Source organism: Thermobia domestica, chromosome 5, assembly GCF_964235325.1.
Source record: "Thermobia domestica chromosome 5, izTheDome1.hap1.1, whole genome shotgun sequence".
In the NCBI taxonomy this organism is placed as follows: Eukaryota; Metazoa; Arthropoda; class Insecta; order Zygentoma; family Lepismatidae; genus Thermobia; species Thermobia domestica.
In genome coordinates, this window is record NC_137458.1 from 306,824,475 (window position 1) to 306,842,777 (window position 18,303).

At 36.0% G+C, this 18,303-nt stretch overlaps 1 protein-coding gene across 5 annotated transcripts in view; it reads left to right on the forward strand.

The window, feature by feature from the left end:
* Nucleotides 1–1,388: 1,388 nt before the first annotated feature.
* LOC145686766 (uncharacterized) overlaps nt 1,389–18,303 on the forward strand; it is a 28,214-nt gene continuing 11,299 nt past the window's right edge. Inside the window, exons 1-2 of one of the 5 annotated variants that reach the window (XM_081760411.1) lie at nt 1,389–1,460; nt 15,811–16,387. In XM_081760411.1, coding sequence (XP_081616537.1) covers nt 15,906–16,387 — 482 coding nt within the window. In that variant the 5' untranslated portion in view covers nt 1,389–1,460; nt 15,811–15,905. The other 4 variants (XM_081760413.1, XM_081760412.1, XM_081760414.1 and 1 more) reach the window with 4 other exon arrangements.

Below are 18,303 nucleotides of genomic sequence, written 5' to 3' on the forward strand. Positions count from 1 at the left end.
CAACTTGGCTTTCAACCTTCTATCACTGTCTGAACTTCTTTCCAGATTTTGACCTTTTTCCCGATTGTATCCTTTCTTCCCAAATGTGTCCTGTATTTTATTCAATTTCGTTCCTGAACCAAAAATCCTCCGTGTGAGGTACACATTTTACCATTATGAAATCGTAGGACACACGCCTGTCGAGCTGGTGCACCTTTCTATTTGACCGGTAATGGTCTACGACAAGACTAGACCAGTGTTGTCAGATGGCGGGAAATTTCCCGCAAAAGGGAAATTCTATCATTAGCGGGAATGCAGAAAATTATGTTTGAAAACGGGGAAATTCTGTCAACTTCCTTTTCATGTCTTCTCTTCCTCGCTCCTTGTCTTCATCTCTTTATACATGGAGTAGTACATGGATTCGAAGCGTCTTTGAAGGTCAAAAGAACAAGAACAGCAAGGGAGGTTTATAAACCGATCCAAATGGAACTGAGTATTAATCGCGCCAATATCCATTTTCTCGAGAAGAATGAAGGGAGAGAAGCTTTACGGCCGTCTGCTTAGTACAGGGTGCGAATTGGCGGGGGGGATGCCAGGGATTTCCCCCCCTGACAAAAATCTTTCCCACCCTGGAGAAGAAAAATTTTATCCCTGGCAGGGATAACTTTTTCCCCCTCTGGAGTATTTTTAAATGGACATAAAGATAAGATAGAAAAAGGGAACAATTCTTACTTTGCGTAACTAACCTAAATATTACTTGAGTGAAAATTTATGAAAGATCTCACATCTCAACTGTTTTGTACTTGTTAGTATATATATATATATATATATATATATATATATATATATATATATATATATATATATATATATATATATATATATATATATATATATATATATATATATATATATATATATGTATGTATGTGTGTGTGTGTGAGTGAGGGAGGGAGGGAGGGAGGACTGGGTGCGCATATGGGTGAAATTCATCCGCACCTGGGAAAATTTTTCAATTCGCACACTGGCTTAGTATATCTGTTATAGCGAGTCATTCAGTAATGTTAGGGTGAATAGAGGGAAAAGAGAAAAGAATATAATGTGTGAAGTAGCACACACACAAACACAATTTATATTTCTTTCTATATGAAATAAATTACTGATAGAAAATAGAAGCATGGCCCTATAATAGATTTCTCCTCCCACAGGAAAACATGTACTTCTGATTCATTATTCATAGTTATTTGATTTTAATTTAAAATTATCAATGTAATGATTAATTAATTAATCATTAATATTAATGAAATACTAATTAAAGAATAATATTCTTCCATGGCGGGAAATTTTGCAAGCGATCGGGAAATTTGAGGGCTTTGGGCGGGAAGTCTGTTATTCTGAATCTGACAACACTGCACTAGACAAGAGGAAGTTTCAAGAGTCACAATTTCAAGACAGTTTGAACTCCCATGGTAATTACGTAGGTAAATTACTTTAGCTTCATGTTTTATAGGTTAACATTACAACGCCCGCTCCGGCAGGTATACTCACTTAGAAACGAGAAATTACACACTAATAATTTTATGAAAATGGATGAAAGATTACTTAACCTTAAGCTAACCCGTTCCTAACCCCTACCCTACTTCTTTCTATCTCATTCTACTCTACCTTACCCTACTGTACTATACTTTTTAAAAGGGCCCTACTTATCGATCCGCAGCTAGAGCGCGTTTGGTAAAGTTTACCCTGTTTGATTGTTGGTATCGCGTAAAACTCTGTTCAATTTCTAAGATGTCGAGCATCTGGATTATTATTATTATTATTATTTATGAGTGTACTGTATTTCAATTGTATTAAGATTTATTCCTACTGTTCTTGAGAGAAGAATGTGGATAGCTCTATGTAATGTCCATAAACATAGTATTTTATGGTTACGAAAGCATATATGCAAACCTTCCGTGGTAGCAAATTAATATGGTTAAGTTGCGTTGTTGGTCATCCGTTTCTTACTAAATTCGGAAAACCTACTGAAAACAAATGGACAATTTGTTCGTTTGTTTCCTTAATAATATGCAAGGAAAACGGATATTGTGTACGTTTTTCTTTATAAGTGTTTGTAAACATGGTACTATTTGGCAAGTGGAGGGGACTACTTTAAGCAAAATTACCTCATGCCTGGATTGCGGGAAGATTACTGGCATCTGTATTCTGAACATGGCTGCAGGTGTACAGAGACTCACCAGTTGTTATCCTCACGCAAAGGCGAAAAGTTACAGTTCTTTTTTGTAACAAATTTGATCCAAACTTACCTAACTTTAAGCTAACTCGATCCTACCCTACTCGACCATCTCTACTTTATCATACCATTTTAACCCGTTTTTGCCCGAATTTTTTGAAAATTTGTGTTTTTCTGAATGAGAGGCTTCTATTTGTACGATTAATATTAAATTCTGCCACTTTTCGCCTGTTAATTCGGCTGTTTGGGCATGTTCCAATATTGGAACACCAGGAACGAACGGTACCAGTAAGATTTTTTCTAAACTCTCACATTACTAACGAACGTGACAGTAATGTTTGTTATATATGTTATTTACTCTACAAATAGAACACCTCTCTATGCCTCTACTTTTTCTAGATAGAAATTTCTTTATAAAACAACCGATCAATTTTCGTATTTTTATTTTGCAAATATACTTTGTACGAATATTATAGTATGAAATACAGGACGAACAGTATAAAATATAAATGTTTACTACAGAATATGAATATAAATATTCTTTAATAATTCTAAACTATGTATCCTATATTTCTTATAGGTCGGTATAGGAATAAAATAATAACACGTTTGATTTTCTTTCCGACAAATCTGACCAATTCAACAACTAAAATTACATAATTTCAAGCCAGAAAATGGTGCTGGCCTGCTTTTGCGTTCTGTATTGATTTCCCTTTCCACAATGTTTGGCAAAGAGTGTGGTAAGGTGTGAAGACCTCTACGGATGCGTGACAGAAATTCCTTGCTTGTTTTCGCCCTTCCGCTTAAAGATGGTAGAGAACTATATTTCTGCAAATATATTTCGACTATACTTCTTATGAAGTCGAGATAATCTATTGATGGGTTTGTTTCTGTTTTCCTGTAGAGTTGCCAAACATTGTGGAAAGGCATATCAATAGAGAACGCAAAAGCAGGCCACCACCATTTACTGGATCTGCTTGAAATTATGTAATTTTCAATGTTTTCATTCATCCTATCCACTCTTCCCATGAACTTGTTGTACTTTGAAACAGTATTAGGTTGTGGAACTGGTAATTTCTTCTCCCTAGCAATCCATCTCTTTGCAGGCTCCACAGCATTGCATATAGTTACCAAATGAACTATGCGATTGTCATTCCATTCCACCATCATGCATTTGCTAGCTCCGTCGGATTTGAAACAAATGCCCCCATCTTCTTTCTTTTGTTCCTGTAGATCTTTTAGTGGGCAACTCTCTGTTCGGTTCTTCATAACAGTTCCAGTAAAACCAATACCCAATTCGGCTAACTCACTTGCTAATGAAAGTGATGAAAATAGTCTATCCGCGTATATCTTGAAATGCTTATCTTTTGGAATTCAATTTGTCAACTGTACTACAACGTATTCTCCCAAGCCAGTGTCTTTAGGTGTATTTACATCTCGTCCAACGTGTGGCTGAAACTGTACTAGGTATCCTCGAGGTTCCCATATACACCACACAAATAAGAAATGAATTGTTAGATAATAATAATAATCTTTTGTGACTAAATGGTTAACGTTCTCGCATCTGGTGCAAGAGACCCAAATTAGATTCCTGGCAATTAAAAAACATCATAGAACCATCAGGTATCTCTGTAGAATGTACAACCCTACTACAAAGGGAATTGAACCTCGGACTCAGTGCACCAAATACATTCGTGATACTAACTTGTTCAGTGATGAATTATACATCCAGCATACATCAATGCTCCATAGCTTTTCAGAAAATAATTTATAATATTATATAGTGCAATAGTATAATATTACAACCAAATAATATTATGAGCTATCTTCGACACTTTTAGAATGATATAAGTGCTTGCGCGCCGCTAGAAACAAAGTAAATATAAACAGAGAAATCGTACGGAAAGCAAGAATCATTTATATTTTAATAAAAAAGTAATATACATTCCAAGTTGTGAGACAGAAATGAAATTTTACAATAATGAAAACAATGGACCCATTCGTTCCTGGTGTTCCATTATTGGAACATTGTACTTTAGATCACACTGTACAAGTTATAATTATTACTTGCTTTATATATCTTTAATATGACTTGAAACAACTATTAATCAAGGTATCTGAGGCAATAAACGGACAGAATTATAAAAATAAAGGAATATTTTCTTACTTTCTTTCCTTCACGGTGTATGTAAAATTTTCTTTGACAATGACGTCACCACCGCGAGGTGCAAAAGCTAATAGAGCAGGAAACAAGTACATCACCTCTTCATTCCATCGCTTGTGAATGCAGTTGGTACGTTCTGAACTAATGGCGATACAATGTAGCCAGCTGAGCAGGTATTTGCGCCATTTTTAAAATTGTTCCAATATTGGAACACCGGGAAAAAACGGGTTAAAGCGTTTCTTAAATTAATCCGCCTTATGCAGAGTCGTTTTGACGTATGATTAGCATCATACTAAAGGTCTGACTACTGTATCTCCTTAGTATGGCACTAATCACTTGTCATTACGACTCTGCATAAGGCCCAATGATTTTTAAAATTTCGTGTATGCTGTTTGTCGAAAACCAAGCAAATGACCAACCAAGCAAATAAATGCCAATTAATAATATACTGTGTTTCAGGTGAGCAGTAATGATTGCTGAAGATACATTACAGACGGAGGTACAGCTAAACTTCCGTACATGGGGTCTTCGATTTAACACACAAATAGAAACTTGTATTATTATTCATTTGAGTTACTTTAATATATCTAATCTATAATTACTTCTCTTTCATTTCAATCGTACTCTCCTGACTCTTAATCACATATATTTCTTAATATCATGCTTTCTTTGCCTTATTTAGATACATATTTATGTGTTGGGGTTAAGTTCCAAAGTTGGTCGTCCGTTTATAGCAAAATTTTGAAAATTTATCTGGAAGAAATGAATAAATTGCTTGTTTGTGTGCTTGGTAATATATAAGGAGAGTGTAAGTTGTATTTATTTTATTATATAAGTGATTCTAAACATGCAACTATCTGGCAAGCAGAGGGAACTACTTGGAGGCAGCTTACTGCATGGTAGGATTTTGGGAATGTAATGAGCATTTGTTTTGAAATCAGGATAGAGACGCGTCCCTGGACACGAGGTAAAATTATTACATTTTGTGACACAATAAGGTGATGATCAGAGAAATCTATTATAAGTAAGTAAAAAGAAAGCCTTACTAAATCTAAAAATAAATTGTAGGAGATGTGCTAAGCAAATAACTGTAAAGAAACGTGGAGAAAGTTATACTTTTCAATGTAACGTTAACATAACAAATATGGCATCAAGGTTCTCGTACACAGGTCCCCCTTTCCATTTAGCTGTAATAATGACAAAAAACACCGTGTTCTGCGGGGTTCTACCCTGCATTCACTCGCTAACGCTCGCTCGGCAATACTATGTGAATTACATGTAAAACTTTGGTGCAAAAGGAACCAATTATTATGCTTTGAGACAAAAACTAGGCGACAAACACCGTGTGCGTGTGTTTTCTCGGGGCTCTCCCGTTTCCTCCCACTTTCTTCATTCCCCATTTCATGCACTACTTATCATCACCGTCTCTTTTAGCCTATCCGGCATAATCGTGGGACGTAAATCTCAAAGATTTCAAAAACTAGGCGCACCGCCAGCTTCGGAATAAATGCCATGTGTTGTATAACAATGAGCAAAATTAATACTTCCATCTCCTAAGTGTTGCAAAACCTGCGCTATTCGGGAATAATGATAACACTCAATACTTACATTTTTTATTTCCGAATCATCAATATAGAAATCCTTACTAGCGTTTTATGAATAAATTTTGTAAGGGAAATTAGAAGCTAAGCCAGTTATCAAATACACGTCCCTGACTCGTGGAATATTTCAAACCGCATAGAAAAAATCTTCTTTCCTATGCAAGATTGATACAGAAGGGGATACTTATATTAATGAAATATGAATTTCACGTAGAATGAAATGCACTCTTACTGCCTTAGAAAGTTCTTTTTTATGGACAAGTTGCATTAATAGGTGCAAACTGACTTTAAGAGGGCTCCGTACAACTTCAGCATGTGCACATATAGCATCAAAAGTGCATTTTACGTCTGTTTACGTGAGTGCCTTTCCCCGAAAGAACTTGCCAAAATTCTCTAAAATTATATTGGTTGGAAAGAATTGCATATCCATTCTGTTTCCTTACACAACAGTTTCTATTGTCTCATTTATATTTCGAATGCCATCTGTTTGAGTCTAGCACTCAACTTTAATGTTGGAATTAACACTTAATCTTTACAGATCACTCCAGTTTTTGTCTGCCCGCACGCACCAATTACTACTACCAGCATTATATTACTTATTGGGGATGGTAAGCTCCAAAAGCGGACACACGCTTAAAGTAAAGTTTCACTTGTTGCAACTTCCTAACATACCCATTCCAGAGGTCGGGAAGATGTACCCCTTAAATAATTCCATACTAAGGAAGAACTACTATGTAATGTAGAAGTGGCATAATCAGTGGTGCTATTCAGCCGATTCGCTAGAACCGGTGTTAAAATATTTCGAGCTCGCAGAATCGTTTGTTAAACTCAGACATAAAAACAATTATGCAAACATACGCATGACTTAACCAAGAATGAAAGAAAGAAGCCAAACAAATTTGAGAAAACATCTCTGTAATTTTCATACTCGCTTGCATAGTTGTGAAATAAGCAACTTCGAATTGCTTTAACGGGCAGAGAGAAATTGAAATGGATAGACGCATATAAATATATCATAAGTGACTTATGAAGTCTCCCAGTTATGTAAATAAAAGATTTCCAGGTCTTAATCGTTAATTCTTCTGAGTGCTCTATGTTTCTATTGGTAAGAATAAATAACTGAAATTTTCAGTCAACAAGGGACTGGTTTTGGTAAAGTTTTGAAGCTATTCACTTAATTTCACTAACAAAAATACATTATTGTATATTCTGTTACATGATTTCCCCTTCTTTGCGTTGGTTTTGTTTGAACGTGGTGCTACGAAGTATAATGGAAACAGTTATTAGGCCAAACCCAAGATGATAAAATTGACATTACGTTCTAAAGTGTAATATCTCTTGTATATAGCGTGTATGGTTTGTTTCTTAAGAGAATTATATCTATCCATTTATCTATGCGTCTAATAAAAGTAACCAAGAAAGTTATGTCGTTTTTTGGAGGTCTGTTTTCCATTGGCCCTCACCCCGTGATTTTAATGCAAATAGAGATAAGTTGAAGATCAGTTTTTGGTGTGGGTACATCCAACATACTACTGGTACCTGGTTGTGGCAGTTCAGTTACACCGTGAACGTGCGTAAGGACATATTACATATGGGACCTCCAGAGAGCGTCATAAGGGCATGTATGCTGCGAGTTCAAACTGGGGTCAAACGCTGATCCAGCAAGGCGGAAAATATGCCAGCCCTTTGATGAAGTCGTGACTATGCGGACAGTGCAGTGGTGATTTACCATGTTTAAGAACGCTGACGAAACACTCGAAGATGCCCCACGTGCCGGAAGACCAACGTATGTACAAAATGAAGACCTTCGGGCGGAAATTGGGGCGAACAGTGGCAAGACATGTGTGGGCCTGGGACTACATTTCAGTGTGAGTGAAGAAACCATTCGGCACCATCTCCACTAACTTGGGGAGCACTACTAGTTGAGCCGATGGGTCTCATGTGATTGGACTCCGGTCCAGAAGGCAACGCGAGCTGACGCTTATGTTTCTTTGCTGTCTCGCCTGAGGAAGTAGACACTTTTGGACAAGGTTTTGACATGTGATGGGAAGTGGGTCCTGTACGAAGCTCCATGGCGTAGTCGTCATTGCTTAGCATACCATGAACCAGTTCCAAAACGGCAGAAACCCACACTGCACCAGAAGAAGATCCTTGTGAGTGTTTGGTGGACTGCTCGCTGCGTCGAGCATCGGGAACTGCTACGAGCTGTCAGAGCATCAAATCAGCTGTGTACTGTCAGTAGTTGAACCGTGTTCAAAACAAACTCAAAACTCTGGAGACAGCACTTCTGAATCCAAAGGCGTCCTCTTGTTACAGGACAACGCTAAGACCCTCGTAGCTAGGATGACCCGGGTCACCATTCTACGCCTTGAGTGTGTAAAGCCATTGCACCGTCGGATTTTCTCTTGTTCCATTCCTTGGACAATCATCTTATAGGACATCAACTGAAATTCCGAGTAGAGGTGCAAAATGCACTTGATATATTCTTCACTTGACGACTTAAAAAGTTCTACCGCGATGGAATCCATGGCCTTCCAGAACGTTGGCATAATGTTGTTGATGCTGATGTTGACTATTTTAGATTTTCCGTGTTCGCCTTAGCTGACATATCGATGTTCGAACGTGGTGGGTGTGTGTGTGTGTGAGAGAGAGAGACGGCTTAAAAAAATAGAATAGCACCACTGGGCATAATTCTTACTCAAAATCCTTATAACTTCATACACGAATCACTTTCGTTTTACGTGTTTTTTCGTCGATCAGGTGTAACAAACTTTTGCATTATTTTTAACTTACTTTTTGCCCACTAATTACGCGAGACGAACGACTGACAAGATGCCTGTTAACACTTCAAAATTCGCTCGAATGAGTTCGTAGGCGATGAAAATGTAACTTCTACTTAGTAAATACATTAATCAGACAACTATTGTTCTTGCCTAAATCGGAATGATTCATTTTTCTCGAAGGATTGCGCAGTTTTTTGGGAAATGAGTTCGCAAATTATTCCTGTCGACATTCATTATGAATCATTTAACAGCCGACATTTTTAAGTAATTGTTTAACGATATCATATAGTGAAAAAAATAACCTAAGTCGCCACTAGATATTATTTCCCTTTTTTCCTTTATATATTTTAGAACTTCGGATTTAATTTGCATTTAAGGCTATACATTTCCATTTGTTCTTTTTTATAATGTTACATTTCTACAAGCTATGAATCTCGCACTCACACATACATAGACTTTTACACTTTTCGTTTTCCTCTCCACACGCCAGGCGCAAAGTTGCAAATTATTATTTTCTATGGTACCAGATTTATATAAAAAAGTACACTTATCATTTATATAGGCATAAACTACACTGTTGTAATAATTATATAAGGTTGAAATCTGATGTCTACCAATTAATTTAATACAAACGTACCTGTGCTGGGTGCTACTAAATCACAAATTCTGTCTAACAAAGTGAGGATAGGAGCACAGCACGCTGGCTAAAGCCGAAGTGAGGGGTGCGTCCGTGCAGAAAAAGCGCGTCAGGAACGTTGGTTATACACATAAACGAGAATTGGAAAACATATCGTATGGCATAAAAGCGTGCTTTTTGCACTGAATTGAATTACTAATTATTTCAGTGGGCGATGTTCAAGCGGAGGCTGCTCTGCCACCTAACCCTTGTCATCATTACAAAGAAAAGAAAGAAAAAATATATAAATAAGAACATAAAATGATACATTTATTAATACTAACGATAAACAAAACATTCAGTCCAATTTCATACTGTAGTAAACCTCCCTGTGCCAATGCTTTGTTTCTGATCCCTAAATAATAATGTTTGTAGTGATGATTTAAATGAATTGTACGGTTTGTCAGTGATTATCTTTGGTAGGGAGTTCCAGATACTTGCTGTCGAAATTAAATATTCCTTCTCTGTTATTTTTAAAGGATGCCGCGGCGTATTCAGTTTATTACTTCCTCGTATATTGTAACGGTGAATTTCTCATGTACATGTTAATGTATGATGCAAATGTGGTGGTGTTTTTTGTCAATGTATTTTATGTAGTAAACAACAGTAGCGAAGATATCGTCTTGGGGACATGGTTAGGCTTTTGCTGTGGCTCTGCCTTGTGTGATCACTTTGTACGCCAGCTTCACATAGCAATACACATAATGTATCTTTATGTAATATTACGCTGTAAACGGCAGAATTTCTATCTAATATTTCTACTTCATTATACATGTATATCAGATCCCTATTTTCATTACTTGTACAATCCTTTTGTGTTAGTATTTTTTCCGCTGATTTTACAAGAGCATACCAACAGAACGTGGGATAATACCAAAAATTTTGTCCTTTTTCACTATATAATTTGGGTACAACTCCACTATATAATTTGGATGCAACTCCTTTTCATTTATTTCCCCTCTAAATTTATGTTTATCTTACCGTAGGTTTCAAACATTGCCTTGTTATGAATATTTACGTTTTTACCCAATATCGCATCAATACACGAACTCATAGTGCAAAATTTAACTTCGTTCTTTTTCTTAATTAAACACTAAGCACTGATTATCTTTATTACCATTTTTTCTTGCTTCCATACTGAAATTTCGTCCGATTTTGTTCATTTTTCCGTAACTTTTGTATTTCGGGGCCGACGTCCGCGGAAGCTACCCTGGACATTTTTAATAAATAGAACTGGGACAAAAGTAATACTGAGCAAATAATACTCTCCTAGGGCGAAGCTGATAGTAGAAATTGCTACTTGTAATTTCTTTGTTTGGGGGATATCTTGCGCGCGCTGAACACCTAAGAAATATTTACACTAGATCGTGATATAAATCGCAAATTTACTGTTAAAACAACCTAGGGCGGGTGAAATAAAACTGTCTTAGTTAGTGATGTGCGAACTGTTTTTTTTAGAAATCTGTCAAATTGTAAAAAAATCGATAGACGGGGCAATATAATTTATTGAAGTCAACAATGGTATATTTTGCTAATGTTCCTAATAGTAAGCTATATTGATGATTAAAATGTTCTGCAAGTGAAAGTGAATAATGAAGTCGTGAGTGGACTTTTAATAGTATTTCACAACGATTCGACCAGGGATGCACTAGTTTTCGAAAGTAACCTTTATTAGCCGAAATATAAATCATGTCGCGGGCGCGATAGACGTTTTCAGTTGTGTTAATTTCATTTTCGCCGATCCCAAGAGTTTCATCTAATACATGGCGTAGTTGACACTTTTATTAGGTCAATAAAATGATGATGTATGTACACTATGATGAAGCGATGAGGTTTTGAGATCAACTTACTGTCTTTATGCTAAATGATTCCTGTCTATGTCTGTTTTTCAGTATTTACATATTTGTGTGTGTGACAGAGATAGACAAAGGAAAATTATTAATGCCACTAAATGTTAAATGTAAGCCGTTTCTTGATCTTGTATGTGTTACAGAATATTGTACTTAAATGAATAGACCAGACGAACACCAAACAAACACGAATATTTAGAGGAGAGACGCGGAAAATATATATTCTTGCTTCTAAATAAATATATTGTGTTGGAAACCAATACATGAAATCACTGGAAAAATGCAAAAAAAAAAAAAAAAAAAAAAAAATAAATAAATAAATAAAAGAAAATAAAATAAATCATTTTAAAGGGACTGTATTTTGGAGGGGCATATTGTCAGAGATTTATAAGTTTTGTACGGAATACTATTGCTTATGAAGAGTCTGCAGAGATATCTACATCTATGATACTACTGGCACCATAGATTTATGTGGGTCCGAATGTTGAAGTTTCTTATATTGATGCTATTTTAGGGAAATAATATCTCTGGAGGGCAAAGTGCTAAAAATTGCGGCTTAGGCCACAGAGTAATTCTATATGTGGATAAACTATTGCAAGAAAATCATTACGGACATTACATGGAGAAGAAAGTGGACATGTAGAAATGCGAAGAAAGCACGCCCGTGACGATGGCTGTAGCTCTGAAAAATTTAAATGTTTTTATATATTTCATGCTAAGTCTCAAAAACTACGCATGGTTCAGAAATTTGGCATGCTTTTGTTTGTGCTGAGTTGTGCAAAATCTTCCGAGTGGTGTTTGTTCCATCTTTCTAGCTCCGTGATCATTGTCACGTCTAGACAATGGACAATTTATCTTGACCATCCGCTATAAACGACAGATCAAAAGAGAGAAAAGCGAAAGTTTGCACGAATCAACTAGTGGAGGGTGACATCTTTGTACGTATAAAAAAGAAAGAGCTCACAAACAAGTTGACAACCCAATATGAAAATATGTTTTTTTGAAAATAACACTACGTCAGATTATTACATACTTGAAATCAACGTGTCATACGCAACCTTAAAATAGTGCTCTTATTATTCAGTGTTGCGAACTAAGGATGTTACAGTATCTTAAACATCCAAAGTTTCGAAGCCTCTGACGCAAATACAGCATAACGGAGATGCACAGGATAATGCACATCGCGAGTATTTCAGTGTTCGATACCATGGTCGTAGTATGGCTTGTTTCGAGTGAATATGAACGAAGTTACTAGGAAGAAATTTTGTTGAAATCTTTTATTTAAAAAAAAAATGGTTAAATAAGTATCCTACATTTGTATGATTTGTAATGGACTTCTAAATTGTTTTGCCGTTTCCAGCTCTTCGATATCTCAAATCGTTCCTTAGATATAATGAAAACTGCTGAAGTTTGTAACACTGTTTAAATCGTGTAATTGCAAGAAGTTGTTTTACAGCTACTTAAAGCTATTGCTGTAATGCTATAGAAGAGAATGAAAACAATATTTATTTTAAATATTTTCCACATATATGCCATTTTCAGTAGGATAAGGTAGATAGGTGTAACGCAAACTTGTGAAGACATTAACTTCTGTAACTTGGATTGGATTTAAATGACAATGCTAATACATTAAGTTCCTTAATACCGTGGCCCATTTCGTCAATGGGTGTCGCGGGTGCAAGGGAGAGGTAACCCCTTTACCATATAGACACGGCAATGATCATGGAGCTAGAAAGATAGAACAAACGCCACTCGGAAGCTTTTGCACCACTGAACACAAACAAATGCGGACCTAAGTGCTGAACCATACGAAGTTTTTGAGATGTAGCATGAAACGTATCAAAACATAAAATTTCCCACGCTGTAACCATCGTCAGACACGTGATTTCTTTGCGATTTTACCATGTCCTTACCTTTACCTCCACGTAATATCAATCACGATTTTTTTTGCAATAGTTTATTTACATACAGAATTAATTTGTTCCCTAAGCAGCAATTTTAGCACTATGCCCTCCTGAAATGTTACGCCCTAAACATGGCATCAAAAGCACGAACTTCAATTTTCGGACCCCCATAAATCTATGCTACCAGTAGTATCATAGCTGTAGACCTTTTTGCAGACTCTTTACATTAAATAGTATTCAGCACAAATCTCATGAACCCCTTCACTTTATGCCATTCCAAAATAGAGCACCTTTAAAAGTGTAGTTTTCTGTACTTTTTCCAGTGATTTCATGTATTGGTTTGCAACCCTGTATATTTATTTAGAAGCAGGAGCATATATTCTCAGGCCCTCCTCTAAACATTCGTTTTTGTTCGGTGTTCATCTGGTCCATACATCCTCTGCAATTGTAGTTTTAGTAAATGATTGCAAATGCAAAAAGTGGCACTTCACCGACAACAAAGATGGCTGCCATTCAGGAACACTTGTACATACGACAACGTGAATGATGTTATTGACCTACTCATACACAAGTTTCATAATACTCCAATTTCTATAATTTTCGAAGGTGTTCGAGCAACCACTTTCGCCAGCTCTGGACCACTGCTGATGGATTGATCTCCATATGTATTTTTGGTCTAATTATACATTATATACTCGAATTTGTTTCCCTACACCTCGAATAATAAGAGGTTTCTGTACAAGTTCTGTACAAGTGCTAGTTTCCAGAAAAAATAGTATGTTTAAACAAGGTTACACGAAGTTCTTTGGTATATGTTCATGTCAATGTCATGAACCTTTCATGCGTTCATATGAATTTAGAAAGAAAGGAGGAGTGTACATTTGTGCAAGATTAGAGAACAACAAGAGTAGGCAAAATGGAGGGAGTTGACTATGAGGAAATCACGAGAGCCCCGCCAGCAGTCTTCTTACATACCATAAATGAGTACTTCTAATGAACATCTTCTGATGACGATGAGTCAAATTTTAATAATTGCTTTGCGAAGCAACAGGATATTTGATAAAAATGAAGCAAGCAGCAACGACATGGCCTTGGACCTCTCGTTATGCTGGCAGACCAATTTGGAACATCTGACCGTGTAACTACTTTGATAGCAATAGCTATATTGCAATCTTTTGAAATATTTGATCCAAAGAATGCTGGCCAGATGATAGACCGCTCAAAAATCCGGCGAGAAAGGGAAGAGATACGACAAAAGGAAGTGTTAATGGCCAAAGAAAAGGTTCTTAGAGGCTTGTACCTCTATGCACGAAAGAGACTGGAGGTCGCTGGTTTTCAGTAAAAAGATACTCTACTTGTAAAGGTGGAGAAAAAAACACGTGTGACTAATGAGAACTTCCTCAAGATACATACCACAAAAGAAGGGCAAATGGTTCAACAAGTGATTCAAAATATCTGTTATTTCGCAAACCCAGAGAATATATTGCTTTCTATGGTTGACGGTGAAAGACTTCAGGCATGGAGGAAGATAGTCAACGCAAGGGAAAAGACTAGGAAGACAAAACGAGGAAGACTAACTAAAGTAGGCAATGAGTCAAATGTAAACAATTTATGCTACCAAAGCTCAGTTTCAATGCAAACGATTACACAGACCTTATTAATTGGGAATCAGTTGAAATGATGCATTCTCCAGCGCTGTCCTGTTTTCCAACAAAGAACTTGAAATCCACAGTAATAACCGTGAACATCTAGGCATAAAGGGAACTTTGAAATATTCCTGTCATATTAACTGTAGAGAACGCTGGGTAAAACTTGTAACAAGCATCTGCAGCAGTTTCTGGCAGAGATTGTTTTACCAGACTAAAATCCCAATCTGTAATCCTAAAAGTAGAAACAAGGGCAAACTATGTTCTCCAAAGGACCAAAGATCTAATTTTGAACATACGAGTATGGATAGTAGGGTGGGCATAAAAGGAATCCGATTTGCACCCACTGTCTCGTCTTGGGTTGTTTCATTGAAACAAGCAGAAAGGTGCAAAAAATATGTATGTATTTTGTATGAAGTAGATTGTAATTGTAATGAAATTGGCTATTATGTGATTCCAAATGTACCTAGATCATGCAGAAAATATTTCTTAAATTTTATATATTACTTAAGAAATGTAGGTAATAGTTTTGTTCATTTACCGTAGAAACACAAGAATGATGTGCACAGCGGGTTTGCATGCCGTATGAAGACAAAATCTTTTTTGGGATTCGCTACCCGAAGATTTTATCAACATCAATTGACAACTTTTCCGCATTATTGCGTTTTCGATATACAAAAAAGTGATTTTTCCCTCCACCATACTATACATTTAAAAGTAAATTGTTTAATAGAAAACTTATAAACAATTGTTATTACACTTAAAAATTAATGAGGTTTCTCCGGCAAAGATTATAAATGCTAACACTTAAAAATCTTAATATTGTGCGTCAAATCATATTGTAGTACATATAGAAAATATGAAGGTAATTTTCTAAAGGTAATGTACGACATGAAAAATAATAATCTTCTTTAGTGATCATCATCATTTGTATGCTGTGCAATAATTAATAATATCTTTCTTTACGTTTTCAGAATATCTCATTTCATTGAATCACTGAGCCTACACGTATCAAATCTCTTACGTGAACAATTCCTAAGTTAAGGAAAGGTATTTCGGTTTGTTCAAGATGGCTACGATTAATGTTGAAATCAAAACAGGAGATGGTGCTGAAGAAGATTGCAATTATGAAATTGACAACACTAACGAATTTAAAGACAAATATTCTCTCAAAATATATTCTACATCAAAATTAGAATGTAAGGGACCTGAAATTGGGACGGAGCCACTCAGTGATATTAACCTTTCTATGGTAAAAGATCCTTTACTGTCTAAATTCAAAAGTGCTTTGAAAACTAATGAGGAAGATCTAAAAGATTGGAAACTCACTTCGAAACCGATATGTTTGGTCAGTCGTTTATCAATACCAAATTTACCAGCTGATGCTAAACAATTTCTTAACATGAAATTTCCGAAGAGAAATTCAAGTGATTTAACATATATTGTGCAAGAGTCTGGACATGAAACCTCTGAGATTATAAAAGATAAGACAAGGGAAATTATTCAGCAAAGTGATAGTCGTGGAATAGATGTCTATTCTCAGGAATTCAGGTAAGTTTCTGCACCTCTTGAAAGTTACATAAAACTGTTATTTCCAAAACTTTTAATACTTGCTTAAGTGTTTTTTTTTTTTTTTTTTTTTTTTTTAGTTTAGATAAAGTCAGTGGAAGTGCAACGAATATTTAGTCGAGAAAAGAAGTGTACTTAGCAGTTTACATAGTTTTAATAACTCTTACTGCGCATGTAATATAATTCGTTCCTAACACTAGGACTCAAGATAAATGTAAGATCCGTACTTGGAAATTACATTAGTAAATGAGAGTCCAGTATTAAATTTTTGTAATGTATGTTACATTACGTTTACTAGTTAAATTTTTGTTTTTAATAATTGAAATTTAGAATTATAATAATGTTAGTAGAATAATATACTGTAAAATATTATCCTTTTTATTACCCTGGTTATTCCTCTATGCATGTGGATACAGGCGACTAAGAGTGGTCCTGCAGCTTGGCGGTTTGGGTAAGGCTATCAACCTCATCCTGTAAAAAAGGCACTTGTTCAGAAAACTTTACAAAAGCTTCGGATAAGGACTGATAACTTGGCACAACCTCAGCAAAAGAAAATGGACATGAGATTCAGAACATGAAATATGAGAAGTCTTTATAGGGCAGGCGCCTTAAAAACCGTAACGAGTGAGTTAGAGAAATACAGGATGGACGTAGTAGGAGTTCAGGAAGTTAGATGGGAAGGAAATAGATCTGTGAATTCCGGAAATTTTACCTTCTTTTACGGGGAAGAAAATAAAAATCACCAGCTAGGAATAGGGTTTTTCGTTCACAAACTAATATTACCAGAAATTAAACAGGTTGAATTTGTTACTGACAGACTTTCTTTTCTTGCTCTTAAGAGACGGTGGTGTGATATTATTGTTCTAAATGTACATGCTCCAACTGAAGATAAAGGTGACGATATAATAGATAGTCACCCTTACGAAGAAGTGGAACGGATAGACCAACTCCCGCGATACCATATGAAAATTCTATTAGGGGATTTCAATGCGAAGGTGGGACGAGAGGATATTTTCAAACCGATTGTAAGGAACGAAAGTCTGCATAAGGAAAGTGTTAGACTCGTGAACTTTGCAAAATCCAAAAACCTAATCGTGAAGAGTACAAAATTCCCACATCGCGACGTTCATAAATACACTTGGACATCATCAGACGGAAAAACACATAATCAAATTGATCACGTTTTAATAGATAGAAGAAGGCAATCTAGAATAATTGATTTCCGCTCGTTTAGAAGGGCTGATTGTGATACTGATCACTACCTGGTAGTAGCGATAATACGAGAGAGATTATCGTTCAATAAAGGTAATATTCAATGTCCGAAAACGGAGAGATTTAATTTAAAATTAGAAGAGAGCCAGGTGAGAGAGGAATATCAGATTAAACTTTCGAGTAGATTCTTGGTGATAGAAGACTCGTAGTGCACTAGTATTGAGGATACTTGGATTAAAATTGAAGATAGCATTAAAAGTTCAGCAATAGAAAAATTGGGACACGCGGAAATACGTATGAACAAAACAGGGTTCGACCAGGTATGCTTTAATCTAGCAGGGAAGGAAAAAAAGCCGAAATTACGCTGGCTACAAAATCCGAATGAAATAACTACAAAAATTTCGCAGACATCAGGCGGGAAAATTCTAATACTTTTAGAACAAAGAAACGCGATTTTTTGAAAGCTAAAATTAAGGAACTCGAAGTTAATAGTAAAAATAAAAATATTCGGGCCATGTATAAAGGGATCAGCGAATTTAAGAAAGGCTATCAACCTCGTGCTTATATATTAATGAAAGCTGACGGAACAGTTCTCAGTGATACGGATAGCATCTTAAATAGATGGAGATATTTCTTTGACGATTTGCTGAACACTCAGCCAAAAACTAACGTGCGTGGAGAAAAGA